This window comes from Balaenoptera borealis, assembly GCF_965194805.1.
Source record: "Balaenoptera borealis genome assembly, contig: HAP1_SCAFFOLD_2076, whole genome shotgun sequence".
In the NCBI taxonomy this organism is placed as follows: domain Eukaryota; kingdom Metazoa; phylum Chordata; class Mammalia; order Artiodactyla; family Balaenopteridae; genus Balaenoptera; species Balaenoptera borealis.
This window is the reverse complement of record NW_028122194.1, coordinates 20,415-45,149: the sequence shown is the minus strand read 5'-3', so window position 1 is coordinate 45,149 and position 24,735 is coordinate 20,415. Positions and strand designations below refer to the sequence as shown.

The 24,735-nt window shown below is 35.7% G+C and overlaps 1 protein-coding gene across 5 annotated transcripts in view; it reads left to right on the top strand.

The window, feature by feature from the left end:
• The window catches only part of LOC309622307 (ubiquitin carboxyl-terminal hydrolase 25-like), a 51,103-nt gene that overhangs the window by 9,298 nt on the left and 17,070 nt on the right, over positions 1–24,735 (top strand). For 2 of the 5 annotated variants that reach the window (XM_082409424.1, XM_082409423.1), the window contains exons 3-5: positions 5,016–5,153; positions 7,735–7,811; positions 22,609–22,682. In XM_082409424.1, the coding sequence (XP_082265550.1) occupies positions 5,037–5,153; positions 7,735–7,811; positions 22,609–22,682 (268 nt within the window). In that variant the 5' untranslated portion in view covers positions 5,016–5,036. Of the gene's footprint in view, positions 1–5,015; positions 5,154–7,734; positions 7,812–22,608; positions 22,686–24,735 lie in introns of those variants that run through there. The other 3 variants (XM_082409422.1, XM_082409426.1, XM_082409425.1) reach the window with 3 other exon arrangements.

Sequence of the window (24,735 nt, the reverse complement as noted above, 5' to 3'; positions counted from 1 at the left end):
ACACCTCTAAATAATCCCAGGAACAAAGAACAAATCAAAGAGGAAATTTCAGGGTATTCTGAACTGAATAAAAATTAAAACATGATGTATCAAAATTAGAGGTATTTAGCTAAAACAGTGGTTAGTGGAAAATACATGAGCTAAATGCCTTATTAGAAAATAAGAATTGTTTCAAATTAATGGCATCAGATTGCGTCAAGAAATTAGGGGGGGAAAGCTCGTTAATTTGAAAGCAGATGAAAGGAAATAATAAAGACAAAGTACATAAATCAATGAATTAGACATCAGGAAAACAGTAGAGAAAAATTAATGGAACCACAAGCTGCTTCTTAAGAAAGTTGGTAAAATTGATAACCTTCTAAGTAGACTGAGTAAGAAAAAAGAGAGAAGAAACAAATTACCAAAATAAAGAATGAAAGAGGGGCACATCACTGCATATTCTGTAGACAATAAAAGAGAATAGTGGAATATTATAAACAACAGGCAAATATCTTAAAAGCTAACAACTATTGAAACTGATGAAAAGATAGATAACCTGAGTATCTCTGTATTATATTAAAGAAATTGATTTTTTAGTTAAGAACCTACCCACCAAAAAAAAAAAAAAATCAGTAGCAGCAAGGTTTATTGGTGAGTTATACCAAACATTTAAGGAAGAAATAATGGCAATTCTCTACATGTTTTCCCAGAAAATTGAAGAAGAGGTAAAACTTCCAAATTTACTCTATGAGACCAGCATTACGCTGAAACCAAAAGTAGAAAAATATGTTTCAAGAAAACTACAGACCAATATTCCTCATGAATAATAGAAGCAAAAATTGTCAGATTTTTGGCAAGTTGAATGCTGTAGTACATATAAAGGATAATAATACCTCATTGGCAGGTGGGGTTTATCCAGGACTGAAAGATTGGTTTAATGTTCAAAAATCAGTATAATTCATCATATTAACATATTAGACAAGAAGAGCCATATGACTATCTCAGTAGATGAAGAAAAAGGATTTGACAAAAGCTAACATATATTTATGGCAAAATCTCTCAGAAACTAGGAACAGAAAAAAACTTTTTTATCCTGCTAAAACTCATTTATGAGAAACTTACAACTAATTATAGTACTTTATGGTGTAAGACTGAATCCTTTTCCTCAAAGATCAGGAACAAACAAGATGTCCCTCACCACTTTTCTATTAAACATTAGACTGCAGTTCTTAACCAGTGCTGTAAGGTAAGAAAAAGAAATAAGCATGCAGATTGGAAAGGAAGAAACAAAGCTGTCTTTTCATTTACATGACTGATTGTCTATTTAGAAGATCCTGAGTACTCTACTAAAAAAAAAAAGATGCTAGAATCAAGAAGTGAGTTCATTCAGCAACATTACATGATACAAGGCAAACATACAAAAATCAGTTGTATTTCTTAATACTAGCAACACACAATTGGGAATTTAAATTAAAAAATACTTATGTAAGACAGCATAAAATATGGAAGATTAGAGATAAAGTAGACAAAAGATATGGAAAACTACAAAACATTGCTGAGAGAAATTAAAGAAATAAAGAGATATACTACGTTCATGGATCAGGGGATTCAGTTTTTTTAAGATATCAATTGTACCCAGTTTAGTCTATAGAATCAGTGCAATCCAGTTATAATCCCAGCAGGCATTTTCATAGGAATTGACAAATTGATTGTAAAATTTATCTGCAAAACCAAGGGATATGGAATAGCCATAGCAGTTTTAAAGAGAAAGGCAGCTTTGGAGGAATTAATTATTCAGCTACAATGATCAAGACACTGTGTTACTGGTGAAAAGATAGTCATATAGATCAGTAGAACAGAATAGAGAGTCCAGAAATAGGACAACACATATAGGGGTAATTGGTTTTAATCAAAGTTGCCAAAACAATTCAATGGTCAAAGGAAAATCTTTTAAACCAATGATGTCTTAGACAGAAAAATACTTTTCAACCTTTACAGGACACTATTTGTGAAAAAAAAAAAATCATAATGAACTATAGACCTAAAACAAAGAACTAAAACTATAAAAATTCTTGAGGAAAGCATAGAAAATTTTAGGGTTCTGGATTAAGAGAAGATTTCTTAAGAAGGACAATAAACAGGCACAAATCATACAAGAAAAAAATTGATGTTTCATTTTCATCAAAATGAAAAGCTTGTCTTTGAAAAATTCATACAAAATGAAAAGGCAAGCCACAGATTGGGAGAAAATATTAGCAAAACATATATCATACAAAGGAATTGTATCTAAAATATATACAGAACTTTTACATCTCAATAGTAAGACAAGTAACCTATTACTATATTGGGAAAAATATCTCAACAGATTACAACACCAAAGAAGATACACAGATTGTAAATAACTACATGAAATGATGCTCAGTGTTACTAGTCATTAGGCCAGATGCAAATTAAAATGAGGGGTGCCACTAGAAGAACTAAAGTTAAAAAATATAGCCCATATCCAAGTGTTTTAGAATGTGGACCTAGAACTCTCATTACACTGCCAGTGAGAATATAAAGTAGTTTAATGCCTTTGGAAAACAGTTTGTTTGTTTCTTTTTTTTTTTTTTTTTTTTTAAGGTTTAATTTATTTATTTATGGCTGTGTTGGGTCTTCATTTCTGTGCGAGGGCTTTCTCTAGTTGTGGCAAGTGGGGGCCACTCTTCATCACGGTGCGCGGGCCTCTCACTATCGCAGCCTCTCTTGTTGCGAAGCACAGGCTCCAGATGCGCAGGCTCAGTAATTGTGGCTCACGAGCCCAGTTGCTCCGCGGCATGTGGGATCTTCCCAGACCAGGGCTCGAACCCGTGTCCCCTGCATTGGCAGGCAGACTCTCAACCACTGCGCCACCAGGGAAGCCCTGTTTGTTTCTTAAAAACATCTACCATACAGTCTTGCCATTTCCCTTCAGTTCTTTACTCAAGAGGAATGAAACCATATGTCCACACAAAGCCACATCCAATAATATCCACTGCAGCTGGAACAGGTTAATGGATAAATAAGTTGTGGTCTGTCCACACAATGGAATCCCACTCAGCAATAAAGTGGAATTAATTATTAATGTACATAATCATATGGGTGAAGTTCAAAATAATTATACCGATTGCAGGAAACCATTGACTAAAATGAGTACATAGAATATGATTTGATTTATATAAATTTCTAGAAAGTGTAAAGTAACCATGGTCACCTGGGAATGATTAGGGAGGGGAGTGAGGGATGAAGAAAGTTTTGGGGGTGATGGACAGGTATGTTATTGATTGTGGTGATACATTCATGGATGTATACGTATGTGAAGCTTGTAAAATTGTACACTTTCTAATGTACAGTATATTGTACATCAGTTATATCGTGATAAATCTGTTTAAAAAAAGATAAAGAACTGTGTTTGAATAATTTCTAGATGTGGTGGTATTTTCATAATTTAGCCATGCAGTGGCTAGTCTTAACAGCAATCACTAATTTTGCCTTTTGAAATTCAAGATTTTCTAGCCACAGGAATTGGCTGAGAGCAAAAAATGTTTTATTAAAGTATTTAACTTTTCACATATGCATCTCAGCAGAATTTCACTTAATTTTCAAAAGTCATTTATTTCATTCTTGTCACTTGGCAAGGAATGTCTCAAAAAACTGCCTTGCCTTAGGTACAGTGATAAATGAAGAAATTGATCACAGGAAATTAAGGAGATTTCTGAAAATTATTTTATGGATTAAAATTTTTAGCATTTACACTCTTGAAACCTATTTATATAGGGCACTTGTTGGGGAATAGTAAGTACCACAGAAAAATCATGGATTAGTTTTTTTATCTCATTTAAAACTTTTGCATTTCATCTTTATCATCAATGGTGGAATTTATTATGCTTAAATAAAATCCATGTTTTCTATAACTTAGCATTTTTATGTTAGACTTTATGTACTTTCTGATTGCTGTAATGGATATGTAGTTTTTAGATCAAATAAATATTTGGAATCAATTTTATTCCTTTACACCTATTTCTTAGGACTGCTTTTTAATGTATTGTGGGAGCAACTGTTTCTTTATTAATTGATTATATTCTGGGTAACAACTGTACACACACAGACACACACTGCTACAAAACTATGCAAACTTGGAAAATTTTTCTAATATTTAAATAGTATATGTAAGCTTTATCTGTTAAAATTGTTATTTCAGGAGCTAACCGTGGTAAGAACTGCCCATCTGATTTGTTACCATAATGTATTTCACTAAGACATGTGAATTACATTCTTATAAAAAGTTTTCTTGTTATTTTAAAATAAATTGTTTGTGATTGATAATATTGGGTTGTTTTTGTGCCTTCTGGAAGAAGAAGAAAAACAGTAGTGAGTTTTCAAAGGAACACTAGAAAGATGATACATTAGTCTAATATTAGGATCTAGTCTAATTACTTATTAGACTAATGTGTCTGATAATTAGGATTTTCACATAACAGTGGCAGTAGTGATTCATTGCTGAATGAAAAACATTAATTTCAGTAGATGTGGAGTTTGAAGAGATCACTGACTTGGAGGGGCCTTGGGGAAGGCTTCATGGAGGAGGGGGATTTTTGCTTAAATGGGTTTATTGAGCGTCAAGTACGTAAGTAGTGCCTGGCACGTGGTTAGCACTCATTGAATGTTGGCTCTTGTTATTGCTGTCCTCGGCAGCAGCTGGGCTTTGCTGAATGGAAAGGATTATAATAAACAGACTTAAATGAGGATATTCTTGGCTGGGTAATGACATGATTTACTGTGAATATGTGGCATTTATTCTAAAATTGTGAGCTTAGTCTAGGTCCTCTGCTCTTTCCGTGTTTGACTCCTTCTTTCATTCTGCTAGATGACACGATCACTCTTCTTTTTTTATGGTAATAGGAGTGCTAGATTCATCCCTAATCTATATTAAATTTTTGGTTAATTTTAAAATGAGTATCTCTTTACCAGTAAAGATTTTAATCTTCACTTAAGGATTTTTTCTTTTTTTTCAATAGGAGCATCGGAATTTGCCTTTTATGCGTGAGCTTCGGTATCTATTTGCACTTCTTGTTGGTACTAAAAGGAAATATGTTGATCCATCAAGAGCAGTTGAAATTCTTAAGGATGCTTTCAAATCAAATGACTCCCAGCAGGTAGCTTTGTTGAGCTTACTTGTTTATTAACTTTTTATTTTATTTAATCTGATCTTTTCTTAAGCAGTTTTTTTCAAAGATAAATGACAAAGATGTTGTCATTTATCTTTATACAAATAAGCTGGAGCCATTTAAAACATTGTTTATTTGGAAGATTTACTTTTAAATTAAGAAATAGTGATAATCTTGAAAGTATATGATAAATGAAGCTGTAATTTATATTATAATTAAAATTACTAAATGAAAGCAGTGGGTAAAATTAAGAATGTTCACAAATTTTTAATTAAAAATCTTCACCAAGGTGTGATAACCCAGTGTCAGTGTAGTATACACGCTTTTGATATGCCTCTCTTTGCTGGCAGAAAGTAGTTTTCCGTAATTACTCAGAAAAGGTTTCTGAATGACATTAACATTGTTATTAGTTCTTTTATTTCCCAATCTTTATGTAGTGCTGTTTGGTTGCTTTTTTATCAATTTTTTAGAAAGAATATTGGGAATTTTCCTATAAAAATAGAAAATGTCTATAAACAAACCACAAACCAACATTTTCACGTATAATGTGAGAAGTCAGAGAAATTAAAGAAGGAAAGCGGAAGAGAAGGAAAGAAAGTAGCAGAGAATAATAGCAACAGTGTTGGAAAAGATGACAATGACATAATGGGCAAAAGATAAAGACAATACTTGAGGAGATTTTAAAAATCTGCTACGTTTGCAGTGTAGTTGTTGTAGTACTTGGATATATATCTGTTACGTGGATGTGTGGAGAGCTGAAAGATGTCTGATTTTGCCACTGCCTTCCCTGTGCTTTTTTTTTTTTTAATTCATTTTTTATGGTAAAGATAAATGAACAAAAAAGGTGGTCACATCAGAATTTGCTTATATTTGCTGCTGTTTTCAGTTTTTCTCCCCCCTAACATTTTCTTCTAAAGAGTATTGGATAAGTAGGAAAACTTTTTGTTTCTTGTCAGATATAACCTTGCAGGGTAAGTAATGTTATAGAAAAGTATGGAAAGCCATTTTAAAGTATTATATTAGTTTGCTAGGACAGCTGTAACAAATTACCACAAACTGAGTGATTTCAAGACAATAGAAAATGATTATCTTATAGTTCTAGAAGCCAGAAATTCAAAATAAAGGTGTTGTCAGGGCCGTGCTCCCTCCGGTGGCTCTCAAGGAGAATCCTTCCTTGCCTCCACCATCTGGTGACTCCTGGTGTTCCTTGGCTTGTGGTGCCAGTCTCTTGTCTTCATCTTTACACGACCTTTTCCCCTGTTATGTCTGTGTGCCTGCTCTTTTTTTTTTTTTTCCCTCTTATAAGAGTACCCATCATTGGATTTAGGGCCTACCTTAAACCAGGATGATCTCATCTTGAGATCCGTACCTTCTTTACATTTGCAAAGACTCTTATTCCAAATACAGACGGATTCTGAGGATCCAAGTGGACATATATTTTGACAGGCCTCAATTTAACCCACTACAGGTGGTATGGATGTTTATAACTGGCATTTTGTGTTAAGTTTAGTTGTCTTTATATTGGTTTGGAGCAATTTATTTAAGCTTCCTAGACCTTAGTTTCAACATTTTAAAGGTAAATAGGTTGACCCAGATGCTCTTCAAAAAACTTCTAGCTGTGAAAATGTATAATAGTAAGTTTGTTTTATATTTGGGACTATTTTGATAAAGGCAAATTGCTTACACTTATTTATCTGTCTTTGGGAAGTCATAGTAGGGTTGCTTTATCCCCCCAGCCCACCCCACCCCATTCCACTCCCCATACAGGTTCTATACAAATCTGTTTGCTGTGCTCCAGGTCGGAGTGTTGAAAGAATTTTATGGTAGTTGATAAGTACAACTGCCACTGCTTATTCCTGTTTATCTATGTCAGGTGATGTAGGACCGAAGAGATGGCAAAAGGTGAAGATTGTGCTGGTTCTGATTGGAGAATCAGTTTGACGTTCATGAGGTGGTAGACTTGATAGTTGGGGAGTCAGTGATTAATTAGGCTCAACCTATCCAAATTAACAGATATCTTAGTAAAATCGGATATGGCTTAAAAAGTTGTGCATTAACAGTTGAATGGAAAAAATGAATTGTTTAAAAACACATATTCCTTCTAAGACAGAAGCCAGTAATAAATCTTTATATAATGAAGAACTCTTTGGTAATGTGGGTCCTTCATTTTATAAAGATTCATTAGAGAGCTCTTTGTGGGGGGGTAATAACTCTTTTTAAAAATCGCATTGATAAGTTTGAATTTTTTTATATATATATATATATATATATATATACACACATATATACACACACACACACACACACATATATATTTTTTTCCCTCCTAAGGTGAAACCCAATTACATGATTATGAATATAATGCTTGTTTTTCTCAAATACTGAGTTTATGCTCTGGTTAAGTTATAAATATTTCTTGCATTTGATGTGAGACATTTCATATGTTACCTTTGTGAGGAGTCAGTTAATTATACATTTGAAAAGACTGGCTGTAAGTTTTATGTTGCAGTATTTAGTGTTTTCATTGGTAGGCTCGAATGTCAACAAGACTTTTTTTTTTCCCCCACAGCAAGACGTGAGTGAGTTTACACACAAATTATTAGATTGGTTAGAAGATGCCTTCCAAATGAAAGCTGAAGAGGAGACGTAAGTTACTGTGAAATTTAGTGATGGAGATAAATTAGGAGATCGATAAATAACACTCATTTTTTTTTTCTTATGTATTCATTGTCAACAGAGAAATAAGAATCTAAGATAAGTGTGTGGAAACCTAAATGTTATCTGTATTATTGACAAGTTCTTTGGAATTTGTGGCTGCAGATGTTGGGTAGCTTTAGATGTCCAATATAAGGTCAGAATCTAGTGAGAGATATCTCAGAAGTGATCTCTGAAAAAGCTAACCCCACATCCTCAGTTCTTATTCCATGAAGTCATATTCCATGAAGAAGAATGGGTTAGTGGTAGGGAAACATGCCAGGAGTAATAATTCTGATGAAATCTTTTTACATGGAATCGTGAGGACATTCATGATTCCTTCCATGTAAAATTTCTCCTTAACATTCCCTGGGGCTTTTTATTTTGTGCCCATTTAGTTGAACCACTAAGACTCTGGTAATTTAAAATATATGGGCAGACCTCCTTAAAGGAAGGAATTCACACACTTTCAGGGTGGTCCTACTCCCACTCTTCTGAGGCCACTCTCCTAACACCAAACATTGGTTCCTTTGTGCATCTTCCTGAAACATTGGTGGACCATTTAGGATTTGCCACCGCAGGTTCTGATGTTATTCTACAAGATGCATTACGTAAATTAACACCTAGAATACAGGCAGAAATCCAAGGCTGAAAATTCTTTCCTTCTCTTTTTATCTATTTTTGTTTTTATTTGTTCTTCTTCCAGTTTTACTGAGATATAATTGACATAACAGCACTGTGTAAGTTTGAAGTATACAGCATAATGATGTGACTTACATACATCATAAAGCGATGACCACAATAAGTTTAGTGAACATCCATCATCTCATATAGATACAAAATATAAGAAAAAGAAAAAATATTTATCCCTTGTGACGAGAACTCTTAGAATTTATTCTTACAAATTTCAAATATAACATACAGCAGTGTTAATTGTATTAATCATTTCAGTACTTATTTATCTTATGACTGCAAGTTTGTACCTTTTGACCACCTTTGTCATCATACAAAGATATTCAATTATTATTGACTATATTCCCCATGCTGTACATCCCTGTGACTCACTTATTTTGTAACTAGAAGTTTCTACCTCTTAATTTCCCTCACCTACTTCACTTATCCCCCACCACCATCCACTTTCTTACTGGCAACCATCTGTTTGTTCTCTGTACCTATGACTCTGTTCTGTTTTATGTTTGTTCATTTGTTTTTTAGATTCCATATGTGAGTGAAGTGATACAATATTTGTCTTCCTCTGTCTGACTTATTTCACTTAGCATAATACCCTCTAGGTCTATCTGTGTTGTCACAAATGGCAAAGTTTCATTCTTTTTTATGGCTGAATAATATTACATGGAATGTGTATACATATACACACACACACACATCTTTATCCATTTATCTATCAGTGGGCACTTAGGTTGCATCTATATCTTAGCTATTGTGAATAATGCTGCAATGAACTTAGGGGTGCATATATCTTTTTGAATTAGTGTTTTTGTTTTCTTTGGATAAGTATCCAGAAATGGAATTGCTGGATCATATATGGTAGTTCCATTTTTAACTTTTTGACAGCCTCCATACTGTTCGGCATAGTGACTGTACCAATTTACATTACCACCAAGAGTGCATGAGGGTTCCCTTTTCTCCACATTTTCGCCAACGCTTGTTGTTTGCTGTCTTTCTTGTTTGTTTGTTTAGCCTCCATGTGCTTGTGTTTTTTACATTTTTTTCCCTGTAATTTATTTCTAATCTCATAGCGTTGTGGTCAGAAAAGATGCTTGATATGATTTCAATTTTCTTAAATTTACTGAGGCTTGATTTGTGACCCAACATGTGATCTGTCCTGGAGAATGTTCCGTGTGCACTTGAGAAGAAAGTGTAATCTGCTGTTTTCGGATGGAATGTCCTATAATATCAATTAAATCTATCTGGTCTATTGTGTCATTTAAAGTTTGTGTTTCCTTATTAATTTTCTGTCTGGATGATCTGTCCATTGGTGTAAGTGAGATGTTAAAGTCCCCCACTATTATTGTGTTACTGTTGATTTCCTCTTTTATAGCTGTTAGCATTTGCCTTATGTATTGAGGTGCTCCTATGTTGGGTGCGTATATACTTATAATTGTTATACCTTCGTCTTGGATTGATCCCTTGATCCTTATGTAGTGTCCTTCCTTGTCTCTTGTAACATTCTTTATTTTAAAGTCTATTTTATCTGATACAAGTATTGCTACTCCAGCTTTCTTTTGATTTCCATTTGCATGGAATATCTTTTTCCATCCCCTCACTTTCAGTGAGCATGTAAGTGTGGGCTTATTTCTGGGCTCTCTGTTCTGTTCCATTTATCTACCTGTCTGTTTTTGTGCTGATACTATTTTGATTTCCATAGCTTTGTAGTATAGTTTGAAATGAGGAAGCATCATACCCTTGGTTTTAGCTAACAATTTTTTTACATATATCTATTCTTTTTCAGATTATTTTCTCATATAGGTTATTACAGAGTATTGGTTAGAGTTCCCTGGGCTATACAGTAGGTCCTTGTTGATTATCTATTTTATATATAGTAGTGTGTATATGTTAATCACAACCTCCTAATTTATCCCTTCCCCTCCACCTTTCCCCTTTGGTAACCATAAGTTTATTACCTATTTCTGTGAGCCTGTTTCTGTTTTGTAAAGTTCATTTGTATCATTTTTTTAGATTCCACATGTAAGTGACATTGTATGATACTTGTTTTTGTCTGACTTACTTCACTTAGTATGATAATCTCTACTCCATTCATGTTGTTGCAGATGGCATTATTTCATTATTTTTTATGGCTGAGTAATATTCCATTGTATTTATGTACCACATCTTCTTTATCCATTCATCTGTCAGTGGATATTTAGGTTGCTTCCATGTCTTGGCTATGGTAAATAGTGCTGCAATGAACATTGGGGTGCATGCATCTTTTTGAAGTATGGTTTTCTCTGGATATATGCCCAGGAGTAGGGTTGCTGGATCATATGATGAGCTCTATTTTTAGTTTTTTACGGAACCTTCATACTGTTCTCCATAGTGTCTGTACCACTTTATATTCCCACCAACAGCATAGGAGAGTTCCCTTTTCTTCATGCCCTCTCCAGCATTTATTGTTTGTAGACTGTTTGATGATGGCCATTCTGACCAGTGTGAGGAGATACATCATTGTAGTTTTGACTTGCATTTCTCTAATAATTAGCAAGGTAGAGCATCTTTTCTTGTGTGTGTTGGTCATCTGTATGTCATCTTTGGAGAAATGTCTATTTAGATCTGCCCATTTTTTTGATGGGGTTATTATTTTTATTATTATTAATTTTGATATTGAGCTGCATAAGCTGTCTGTGTATTTTGGAGATTAATCTCTGGTTGGTCGCATCTTTTACAAATATTTTTTTCCATTCTGTTGGTTGTCTTGTCATTTTGTTTATGGTTTCCTTTGCTATGCAAAACCTTTTAAATTTAATTAGGTTCCATTTGTTTATTTTTGTTTTTAATTTTCATTACTCTAGGAGGTGGATCCAAAAAGGATCTTGCTGTGATTTATGTCAAAGAGTGTTCTGCTTATGTTTCCCTCTAAGAGTTTTATAGTATCTGGTGTTACATTTAGGTCTTTAATCCATTTTGAGTTTACTTTTCTGTATGGTGTTAGCAAATGCTCTAATTTCATTCTTTTATATATAGCTGTGCAATTTTCCCAGCACCACTTATTGAGGAGACTGTCTTTTCTCCATTGTATATTCTTGCCTCCTTTGTCATAGATTAATTGGCCGTAGGTGCATGGGTTTATTTCTGGGCTTTCTATCCTGTTCCATTGATCTGCAAGTCACTCTTTGTGCCATTACCATACTGTTTTCATTACTATAGCTAAAGTCAGGGAGGCTGATTCCTCCAGCTCAGTTTTTCTTTCTCAAAATTGCTTTCGGTATTTGGGGTCTTTTGTTTCCATACAAGTTTTAAGATTTTTTTGTTCTAGATGGGCAAAAAAAATGCCATTTGTAATTTGGTAGGGATTACATTGAATCTGTAGATTACCTTGGGTAGTATAGTCATTTTGACAATGTTGATTCCTCCAATCCAAGAACATGGTATATCTTTCCATCTATTTGTATCATCTTCGATTTCTTTCATCAGCATCTTATAGTTTTCGGAGTACAGGTCTTTTGCCTCCTTAGGTAGGTTTATTCCTAGGTAATTTATTCTTTTTGATGCGATGGCAAATGGGATTGTTTCCTTAATTTCTCTTTCTGATCTTTTGTTATTAGTTTATAGAAATGCAACAGATTTTTGTGTATTAATTTTGAATCCTGCAACTTTACCAAATTCATTGATGAGCTCTAGTAGTTTTCTGGTACCATCTTTAGGATCTTCTGTGTATAGTATCATGTCATCTGCAAACAGTGACAGTTTTACTTCTATTCCAATTTGGATTCCTTTTATTTCTTTTTCTTCTCTGATTACCATGGCTAGGGCTTCCAAAATTATGCAGAATAAAAGTGGCTAGAGTGGACATCCTTGTCTTGTTCCTGATCTTAAAGGAAATGCTTTCAGTTTTTCACCATTGAGTGTGATGTTAGCTGTGGGTTTGTCATACATGGCCTTTATTATGTTGAGTTAGGTTCCCTCTATGCCCACTTTCTGGAGAGTGTTTATCATAAATGGGCGTTGAATTTTGACAAAAGCTTTTTCTGCATCTATTGAGATGATCATATGGTTTTTAATCTTCAGTTTGTTAATGTGGTGTATCACATTGATTGATTTGCAGATATCGAAAAGTTCTTGCATCCCTGGGATAAATCCCACTTGGTCAAGGTGTATAATCCTTTTAATGTATTTTTGGATTCAGTTTGCTAGTATTTTGTTGAGGATTTTTGCATCTATGTTCATTAGTGATATTGGCCTGTAGTTTTCTTTTTTTGTGACATCTTTGCCTGGTTTTGGTATCAAGGTGATGGTGGCCTCATAGAATGAGTTTGGAGTGTTCCTTCCTCTGCAATTTTTGAAATAGTTTCAGAAGGATACTTGTTAACTATTCACTAAATGTTTGATAGAATTTACCTGTGAAGCCATCTGGTCCTGGGCTTCTGTTTGTTGGAAGCTTTTATATCACAGTTTCAATTTTAGTGCTTGTGATTGGTCTGTTCATATTTCCTATTTCTTCCTGGTTCAGTTTTGCGAAATTGTACCTTTATAGGAATTTGTCCATTTCTTCTAGGTTTTCCATTTTATTGGTATATAATTGCTTAGAGTAGTCTCCTATGCTCCTTTTTATTTCTGTGGTGTCAGTTGTAACTTCTCCTTTTTTTGTTTTTTTCTAATTTTATTGATTTGAGCCATCACCCTCTTTTTCTTCATGAGCCTGGCTAAAGGTTATCAATTTTGTTTGTCTTTTCAAAGAGCTAGGTTTTAGTTTCATTGATCTTTTTTATTGTTTTTTTCATCTCTATTTAATTTATTTCTGTTCTAATCTTTACGATTTCTTTCCTTCTGCTAACTTTGAGTTTTGTTTGTTGTTCTTTCTCTAGTTGTTTTAGGTATAAGGTTAGGTTGTTTACTTGGGATGTTTCTTCTTTCCTGAGGTAAGATTGTATTGCTATAAACTTCCCTCTTAGAACTGCTTTTGCTATGTACCATAGGTTTCGGATCCTCATGTTTTCGTTTTCATTCATCTCTAGGTATTTTTTGATTTCCTCTTTGACTTCTTCAGTGATCCATTGGTTATTTAGTAGCATATGGTTTAGCCTCCACATGTTTGTGTTTTTTTAGTTTTTTCTCGTATTTGTTGTCTGATCTCATAGTGTCGTGGTCGGAAAAGATGCTTGATACGATTTCAATCTCAAATTTATAGAGGCTTGCTTTATGGCTCGTCATGTGATCTGTGCTGGAGAATGTTCCATGTTCACTTGAAAAGATTGTGTATTCTGCTACTTTCAGATGGAACGCTCTATAAATATCAATTAAGTCTATGTGATTTAGTGTGTCATTTAAGGCCTGTGCTTCCTTGTTGATTTTCTGTCTGCATGATCTGTCTGTTGATGTAAGTGGGCTGTTAATGTTCTCCACTGTTATTGTTTTACTGTTGATTTCTCCTTTTATGGCTGTTAGCATTTGCCTTCTATGTTGAGGTGCTCCTATGTTGGATGCATATATATTTACAATTGTTTTGTCTTCTTGTATTTTTCCCTTGATTATTATGTAATGTCCTTCTTTGTCTCTTGTAACAGTCTTTATTTTAAAGTCTGTTTTGTCTGATATGAATTTTGCAACTCCAGCTTTCTTTTAATTTCCGTTTGTATGAAATACCTTTGTCCATCCCCTCACTTTCAGTCTGTATGTGTCCCTAGATCTGAAGTGGGTCTCTTGTAGACAGCATATATAAGGGTCTTGTTTTTGCATCCATTCAGCCAGTCTCTGTCTTTTGGTTGGAGCATTTAATCCATTTATGTTTAAGGTCATTACCGATACATACTTACTGCCATTTTGTTAATTATTTGGGGTTTGTTTTTGCAGGTCTTTTTTCTTCCCTTCCTATTTTGTTCTCTTCTCTTGTGATTTGATGACTGTCTTTAGTGTTGTGTTTGTATTGCTTTTTCTTTTTTGTGTGTGTATCTATTATAGATTTTTGGTTTGTGGTTGCCATGAAGTTTTGATATAGCAGTCCATATGTATATACAAGATTGTTTTAAGTTTCTGGTCTCTTAATTTCAAATGCATTTCCAGTATTCTATATTTGTACTCACCTTTTCTCACAATTGCTGGTTTTGATACCATATTTATGTATGTATATTTTCCTACCTTTACTGTATTTTTGCCTTTACTGGTGAGCTTTCCCATTTGTAATTTTCTTGTTTCTAGTTGTGGCCTTTTCTTTTCTACCTAGAGAAATTCCTTTAGCATTTGTTGTAAAGTGGGTTTGGTGGTGCTGAATTCTCTTAGCTTTTGCTGGTCTGTAAAGCTTTTGATTTCTCTTTTGAATCTGAACGAGAGCTTTGCTGGGTAGAGTATAAGAATATACTTGTAGGTTTTTTTTCCCTTCATCACTTTAGATATATGTGTTAGTCCGTTCTGGCCTGCAGAATTTCTGCCTAAAAATCAACTGATAACCTTATAGGGTTTCCCTTGTATGTTATTTGTTGCTTTTCCCTTGTTGCTTTTAATATTTTCTCTTTGTCTTTAACTTTTGTCAATTTGATTAATATGTGTCTTGGTGTGTTCCTCCTTGGGTTTATCCTGTATGGCACTCTCTGTGCTTCCTGGACTTGGGTGACTGTTTCCTTTCCCATGTTAGGTAAGTTTTCAGCTATTATCTTTTCAAATATTTTCTCAGGCCCTTTCCTCTCCTTATGGGACCTCTATAATGCGAATGTTAGTGCATTTAAAGTCCCAGAGATCTCTTAAACTGTCCTCATTTCTTTTATTCTTTTTTCATTATTCTGTTCCACAGCAGTGATTTTCACCATTCTGTGTTCCAGCTCACTTATCCATCCTTCTGCCTCATTTATTCTGCTATTGATTTATTCTAGTGTGTGTTTTTCATTGCAGATATTGTATTGTTGAACTCTGTTTGTTTGTTCTTTAAATCTTCTAGATCCTTGTTAAACATTCCCTATATCTTCTTGGTCTGTGCTTCCATTCTTTTTCCAAGATCTGGGATCATCTTTACTATTACTGTGAATTCTTTTTCAGTTAGATTGCCTGTCTCCACTTCACTTAGTTGTTCTTCTGGGGTTTTATCTTGTTACTTCATCTGGAACATGTTCCCCTGCTGTCTCATTTTATCTAACTTTGTATTTGCAGTGTCACAGGCTGCAGGATTGTAGTTCCTCTTGCTTCTGGTGTCTGACCCCTGGTAGGTGAGGCTGGTCTAAGAGGCTTGTGCAGGCTTCCAGGTGGGAGGGACTGATACCTGCCCACTGGTGGGTGGAGCTGGGTCTTGTCTCTGTGGTGAGCAGGGCCCTGTCAAGCAGTGTGTTCAGAAGCAGCTGTGGGCTCAGGAAAACTTTAAGCAGCCTGTCTGCTGATGGGTGGGGCTGTGTTCCTACCCTGTTGGTTGTTTGGCCTGCGGCATCCCAGCACTGGAGCCTACGGGCTCTTGGGTGGGACCAGATCTTTGCATCAAAATGGTGGCCTCCAGGACAGCTCACGCCAATGAGTACTCACCAGTACCTCTGCCACCAGTGTCCTTGTTTCTGCAGTGAGCCAGAGCTGCCCCCCGCATCCCCAGGAGACCTTCCAAGACCAGCAGGTAGGTCTGGCCCAGGCTCCTGTGAAGTCACTGCTTTTCCCCCTGGGTCCCGGTGTGCACAAGACCTTGTGTTCACCCTCCAAGAGTGGCATTTCTGTTCCCCCCAGTCCTGTGGAGTTCCTACGATCAAGCCCTGCTGGCCTTCAAAGCAAATGCTCTGGGGGCTCCTCCTCCTAATGCCAGATGCCCAGACTGGGTAGCCTGATCTGGGGCTTAGAACTCTCTTTCCTGTGGGAGAACCTCTGCGGTATAATTATTTTCCAGTTTGTGGGTTGCCCACCCAGCATGTGTGGGATTTGATCATGAATACGCCCCTCCTACCTTCTCATTGTGGCTTCTTCCTTGTCTTTGGAACTAGAGTATCCTTTTTTGGTTGGTTTCAGTCATTTTTTGTCGATGGTTGTTCAGCAGGTAGTTGTGATTTTGGTGTTTGTGTGAGATGGTGAGCTCAGGTCCTTCTGCTCGGCCATCTTGTCTGCTCCTAGATAGCTTAAGGAGCACTGACTTTGATGACAAAAACCAAGTCCTAGCCAATCTGCCAACTAGGTGTGTAAACTCAAGACAAGTTGTGCCTTTCTGAGCAATAATTTTCTCATTCCGAGAAAGGAGTTGCACTTACATGTGCTTTCCCACCAGGCACTTAAAACCAAACTCACAGGCCCTGTGCCACCTCAGACCAGTTCCAGCTGGGTTACTAGGGGCAGCTTGATACTTTTGGTTTTGCTCTTTTTTCTCAAGACTGTTTTGTGTATTCAGGGTCTTTTGTGTTTCCATACAGATTTTAGAATTATTTGTTCTAGTGTTGTGAAAACTGCCTTTGGTATTTTTATAGAGATACGTTGAGTCTGTAGATTGCTTTGGGTAGTATGATCGTTTTAACAGTACTAATTCTTCCAATCCATGAGCACCATATATGTTTCCATTTGTTTGTGTCTGCAGTTTCTTTCATCAGTTTCCTAGTTTTCTGAGTACAGGCCTTTTACTTTCTTAGTTAGATGTATCTTTTTTTTTTCTATTTTAAAATTATGGCCAGCCTTATTGTCCAAAAAACGCGTAATAACGTAGTCTGCAATGAGATTGAATTAAAGTAAAAATATTCTAATTATATATTGTTAGCAACTAGGAGATGCTTCTAAAATTTTATATAGCCCTCATCATTTGTTCTCAAATTCTCAGGGGAAAAATAAGTTTCCAAATTATATCCACTTGATCTTTTAAGGAAAAATCCAAACAGATTATACTTAAAAGTCAGATTCTTTTGCCCTTTGGTTGCAGTCTAACAAAAAAGAAATCATTTTTGACTTTCTGAGTTTGTTCAGCCTTTACACTACAGGCCTGTCTTTTCTGTGCCTGAATTGAGTTGAGGTTCTTCAGATGAAGCCTGCATTCTCTTTCACTTGTATGTGTGTAGTTCTTTCAGTCCTTCAGATGTAGAATTTCATATACTCTAATTTTAGATTTTGAAGGATTATTAGGACACATGATTAACATTGATCTCTTACTTTCAAAATTTTGAAACAAAAGCAGAACTTCAACCCTTTGACTTTCAGTCCAGCTATGATATTCCTAGATCTTAGTGCAATCCATACTCAAGTTATTGTTGCTAAAGACTGTAGCAGAAAATCTGGATAATGTCATAAATGGAGGCAATCATCATGGTTTTAGTTCTGCCAAGATGCCTGTCATTAAGGGCCAATTGGTCTTAGACAACTAACGTTGGAAGAAATCTCTCTAGATTATGGTGCTAAATCTACAGTATCTGAGGGAAAAAATTCTACTGTTAGAAACTGTCTTGAGAATGTGGCATTGAACAAAGCCACTTCCTTCTTGGCATGTTTAGAAGTTTATGATGCTAACGGCTCTGGTCAGGTGCCCTTGTTTTCTGTCCACCAGCACTCTTAAGCTACATTTTTCTTACGAGCTTCAGTTTGCTGGCCCTCAGTGCTGCATTGAATGTAAGCTCTTTCTAATAACATATTTTTGTGCCCAGTGGTTGCTGCCATTGCATTTTGGTATGGGATTGCTTAGGCCTATAAAACCTGCTTTCTAGGTAGTTTCTTTCTTCTCTTCAGGTTAGCTTCATTTGGTAAATCTCCCCATCAGATTGCTGAACTGAATCTGCGGTTGATGCTTCTGAAACCTGAGTTCCAGCATCCAGTGAAGATCATCATCTCTATGATATGCTCTTTCCTCAGCTTTTGAAAGTTCTAGGCCTTGAGTATATTTCTTTCTGCTACTTTTTTTTTTTCTGGGCGGGATAGCCCTTTAAGGTTCAGTTACATATGCGTTTTTTTCATTCTTCTTTAAGGAAGGCTTGGCTGAATTTTTAATAGGTTAACCTGCTTCTTAGTTCTACCTCATTCAGGACCAGCTCTGTTTGATGGACGAGTATCTTCTCTTTCTCTTCTTTTGACTTTGTTTTCTGCCCTATAAACTTGTTTTTGTATAACCTGCTCCTCTGTATTTTCTTGATAGGGCCCTCATAATGAGAGCTAGTGAAATATGAGTTAGGAGTATGCCCAAGTAATTTATTGTTCAAACATGCATTGTCCACCTTCACCTCTTTTGTGTTGCAGAATTCCACCAGGGTTCTGTCCTGTCAGACCAGCAGACAGCCCATGTGTGGACTTGATCTATGATTGTCCACCCTGGCTCCTCTTTAGTAAAACTCATGTTCCTTATACTTTTCCTTAGAGTTCCAACCCCCAAAATTTATTGAGCATGTTTCCTCAGAATGTGAACAATATCTGTATCCCCATCTATGATTACTGAGTCTCTTTGAAGTTCTCTCAGTAATTCTTTGAATGCTTTACCCTGAAATCCCTAGTTCCTCCTCGAATCTATCCAGATTTTCTATAAGCAGCTCATATAGTAACCTATCTGCAACACAACTCCCTGATTACTTTTTATCTCTAGCCTTAGAAGACTGCCACTTGACTGTTTCCTGAATCCTGGTTATTTCTGAAAGGATCATTCTTTTCTGATTTTGGAGATCTTTCCTTATTACTCATTTACTTTTGAAAAATTCCTTTGGGTCCCAGTGTCAACTTTTCTGATCTAGTAACTAACAAGTTCTCTCCCCATTTCCTAAAACTGTTTTTAAAAGAAGCTAGAACTTTCCCATTTCATCTAAAATTGTCTTATTTGAAATATGTCCTTCTCCTCATTCATTTCTCAGTAGTTTTGTTTTTTCTTTACTGTTTATGGAGCTAAAACTTCTTGAACCACTATGCTCTGCCTATCTAGAACAGAGCTTTCCAGTTGTTGTGCCATGGTAAGCCAGATTATAGGTATGTGGAGGTATTGATCCTGTTTCTGTTATCATGAGAAAACATGTGGTTTTATTCCAGAGTTCTCTGCATATATTATCTGTGCGCCAATGACATTAAAAAGATTGGGAAGCACTGAGTAGGTTACTCTATCAGTTGCCCTAGATCTCTGAACTCTTTCTGTGTCGACCTAATTCCCAAGGCTCAAGTGTCCCTGATACAGGTTTTCTTTAGTGATTTCTTTTGGCCTTTGCTATTTGTGTCAATCTAGCTTTTCTTCATGCAAGTGGTGGGTATATCATTTCTGTTATATCAATGGAAGTCTCACGTCTTTTAAATTGCTCTTCACTTGTGTTCCTTACATTTCTGTTGATAACCACAGTCTTAGTCCCTGATATTCAAAGCTTAAATGCACAGTAAAGAGTAAGACCTCTGAGAGGTTGCAAAGAAGGACAGGGTAAACAATTTCTAGAAGATTGGTCTGTCTGACTCCTTAGGGAAGGTCAGTGTGCATACCACAGGTCAGTGGAGAGCAGACCAAAATTCAGATATGAAGATTTGGAAAGAGAATTCAGAATTAGTCGAGCAGCTCTTACCCAGTTTCTTCTGCCAAAGTCACCAACCTGGTATGTCACTGCTCTTTCTATGCAGTATGTCTGTGACAGTAAGGAGAGAAACCAGGAATGTTGCTTTTCTCCATGGAAATATGATGTGTGGAAATGGAGATACTAATATTTATGTCTAAAGATTCATAGACTTTTACATCAAGAGAGACAATCTTTGGATTCTTCCTCTCCCGCATATCAGTCTCAAGTCCTTTTTATTGTCACAGTGTAAAAAATAAGGTGTGAAATAAACTGTTTTCATAGAGTTAAAATGCCCAGAGATTAAGTATGCATAGTGGGAGGGTTCATAGGTTTTAGAGGCAGACTTGAGTTTGCTTTTCAGTTTGAGCACTTACTATTTGTGTGAATTTGGGCAAGTGACTTAGCGTAGTCTACAGTTTTATTACCAGTGCAATAGAGGTAAGAGTGCCACCTGCTACTATTTAGGGTGGGCTAGATAATCCTGTGGCAACATCCCCAAAACTTCAGAGGTTTATGTCACAGCCTTAGCTGTGCCCAATGAGTGTGAGCAAGGTGCTGTGCACATCCATTGACAGGGCCTTACGCTGACAGAGGCTTCATCTCATCACAGGATTCTGGGATCACCACATCAGTGAAAAGTATATTGGCTCTCAAAGTTACAGCCCAGAAATGGCACACATTACTTCCGCTCACATTTTGTTGTGCAAAGCAAGTCATGTGGTTTACTTAACTTCAAAGTTAATGGGAGCACCTCATACCCATTAGGATGGCTGCTATCAAAAAACAATAAACAAAAAAAAACCCTCACCAAACCAAAACCAAAACAAAACAGAAAATAACACGTGTTGATGAAGATGTGAAAAAATTGAAACATTTGTGCACTGTTGATGGGAATGTAAAATGGTGCAGCTGCTGTGGAAAACATGGTGGTTCCTCAAAAAATTAATACTAATATAATTATCATTTGATGGAGGGAATCTTTTCACAGTGTATACATATGTCAAATCTTCACACTGTACACTTTAAATACCTTACAATTTTGTTTGTCAATTGTATCTATAAAGATGAAAAAAAACAAGAATTAACCACATGATCCAGCAATTCTACTGCTGAATTTATATCCAAAAGAATTGATAGCAGGGTCCCAAAGAGATACTTGCACACTCATATTCATAGTAGCATTAGCACAATAGACAAAAGGTTGAAAGCAACTGATATGTCCATGGATGAATGGAAATACAAATGTGTTACACATACAGTGGAATATCCTTAACAAGTAAGGAAACTCTGATACATACTACAACACGGATGAACCTTGAAGACGTGATGCTCAGTGAAGTAAGCCAGTCACAAAAAGACAAACGCTGTATGTCACTTATATGATGTGTCAGTAGTCGTCAGACTCAAAGAAACAGAAAGTTAGGATGGTGGTTGCCAGGGCCTGGCGGGAGGGAGGAATGTGGAGTTGTTTAATCAGTTTCTCAAGATGAAAATAGTTCTGGAAGTTGGTTGTACAACAGTGTGAATATACTTAACACTGCCGAACTGTAAACTTAAAAATGGTTAAGGTGGTAAATTGTATATTGTGTGTATTTTATCACAGTTCAGATTTTTTTCAAATTTCAATAAAAAGTAAATGGGAAAGTGCTTCTTACTATGTACCTAAAAGTAGAGGGACAGAAATCTTTTTGAATAGCACTGATGACCACCACACTACCTCAAAGGATTGTTCCAGAGATTAAGTGAAGTACTTCCCACCAATTATTTTATGGTTTAAATGAGGGTGAATGTAACACATATATCAAGAGACAGAGAGTGTCCTTCTCTCTTTTTTAAAATAAATCAGTTTTACTAATTTAAACACAAAATTTATGAAGAAAAATCTCTCTGCAGTTGTGGATACAACATACTTTTATATAGCAAGGCCAAAATAAACTTTGTGTTTTTAGACCACACAGTACAAAGCATTAAAAAAAAGTTAAAAATTGTCAGTTTCTATTTGCTTCAAGCAAAAAAGAAAAACAACAAATTTATATGTTAAAGAATTTGGAAAATTCACAGATGACTAATTTTACCAGCAGCATGAAACTTTATAACAGATTGGAGTTTCTCTTTAGCTACCTGGGTTGAAGCTGGTGTTTTTCTCCTTCACTGCTGATGGCTAGTGTTCATTCTTCTAGGTAAATGTGGGAAATGACTTATTAAAATTTTATAGAAATTTATTTTGATTAAGAGTGGCTTTCCCTCCTTCCCAACAAGTCCAAATAAGCATGTGTTGTACAGACTAAAAGTTCAAAATCGAAATGATAATGGAAAGATCAGGCACTTTGTGAATACAGACTCTACTCAGGTCTTCTTATAACGAGGTCCCACATAGTAACTCATTTTAACCCTTACAACAACCTTGTGAGTTCCATTACTATTACTATCCTCAGTTGACAGGTGAAGAAACAGAAAATAAATTTAAGTACCTTGGCCCAACACTGTAAGTCGCAGTGCCAAACACATGATAACCACATAAATGTTATTGTCTTGGCATATATTATTGTTCTTTTAATGTTTTCTCTATTATTTACAGTTCTAAAAATTAAGAATTATAACCACATTTATATTTTTAACGTGATTTTTAGGGATGAAGAGAAGCCAAAGAACCCCATGGTAGAGTTGTTCTATGGAAGATTCCTAGCCGTGGGAGTGCTTGAAGGTATAGTTACACGTCTGCTTATTTATTACAATTGAGATATTATTAGCTGTTAGCTCCTTTGTCATGATAGTGACTTTATTTGTGGAATGGTTTTTAATTTTAATTTGACTTACTCTGTCTAGTGGTTTCTGCTGCATTGTTACTGCTAATCATTTATATAAAAAGCAAAGAATTGAGTGCATATAAAGGAAAGTACAGAGTATATTGTCACATGCTACTTGGTACTTAGTTAATGTTGTCCTGATGTTCTTTGCCTGCGACGGGTGCTGTGATACTGTGAATTGTTAGGATACAGGGATTAAGGGAGCAATTGGTGGATCTTTTAAAAATAATATTGGAGTTTAATACTGGGCTTGGTATGATGGTCACTGTTTTTGAGGGTTTCAAGTCTATGCATGTTGAAAGCTGTACTTAGCAATTTAGCATAGTCAGGGTATTGCAGGGTTTCCATTTTGGGGGTGATTATAAAATTCTTCAGAATATAGTTTTCAAGAAAGAGTTGTACTCTGTCTTCTGAAAAATCAGTTGAGTGATACTATTCCTGTTACGTAAAGTCCAGGCCTCACCAGTTACTCTTTGGCTTTCCTAACAAGGGCAGGGAACTGACTCATAAGATATACTTCAAGTGATAATATTACTAAGTCCCAAAGCATACATTTTTGAAAAATTGTTATTCCCAAATGACCCTATACGTCAGCTTTTGAAAGTTCACCCAAATCACCCAAAGTATAAAATTTGGGAAATTAATTTTTCTTCAGGATGTTAAGTGATGGATTCCCATGAAGTTTTGTTTGAATGTAGTTTTAAATTTGAGATTTGGAAAAAGGTAGACACTAACTCAGGATTTAATCAGACATCCTAAAGGTTATATTGAGGTGTTAGTACATTTTGTTTGCCTCAAATGCTAAATATTCATTATATAAGTAGTGGAATATTTTATATAGTACATTGTATTCCAATTTGGGATGTCCACACTATCATACCAGTTTTTATTTGAAGTAGAACACTATATAGCAGTAGAGGAGCTCTAATCAGGTTGTGACTGGGCACTATTTATAATACTTCTCATGAGCACTTCTACCTATATTATCTGGATTCTTAAAAGTGATTATTAAAATTTCTTAATCAGTGAAGTCTTCGTACTTGGATTTGGTAAGTTGTTTAAAGGCTACTGTGCTGCATAAATGTGATTTTAATACGTTTCCAGGGGAACTATGTGTTTGCTTTGTTAACAATTTATTTTAGAACACTTTATTATTTTTACATATATCTTCTTAATGCCTTTTTTTAGACTAGTGACTCTCAATTAGGGGTGATTTTCAGCTTGTTTACTAAAGTACTCTATTGCAAAACTTCTTCAACTCTTCTAGAATTTCTAGGCCATTGACCCCTCCATTCTGTTCTTCTCAGTCTTTGCTTTACTTCCTTCCTTGTCCGTTATGATCATCCTTATACATTTCTAAAACTCTTTCCCCTCATTCCCTTCTGGCACCACCTCTCTGGCTAGTCTCTGACCCTCATGGAACTATTCCTCTTCTCTCTGCATGTACTGAGAACCTGACGGTTGCTAGGAGAAAGTCACTCAGATGAGCTAACTATAATGGATCGTAAAGTTGTCGTGACTCTAAGCTTCACTGGTCCCAAGCCTGTAACCCTACCTGGCAGCCATCTTTGTTTTGTTTAATCACTGTCTTCTTTCCCATTTTCTGCAATACCAATTCCCAGTTTTTCTACCTCTAATCTAATTTCTTTGTCTCTTCATTTACTGAGAAAGATCTTAACTCAGATTTCATGGATTTACCATGAAGTTAATGAAGCCTAACCATGGGTCCTGGCTAAGGCCCTGAATCTAATTTTGTGCTTATAACTTTTTTATCATAGTTCTTAAAGTGAGTTCCTCAGATATATGAGATTCAGGCTTCCCAACTTGGATCCGTTCCAACCTCTACCACATTCTTTTATTTGTCCCTCCAGGTAATAGTGGAATTATTTAGTCTAATATCAATGGCTATTCATTACATGTGCTCAGAATCTCATCCTTTCATGTTTTCAC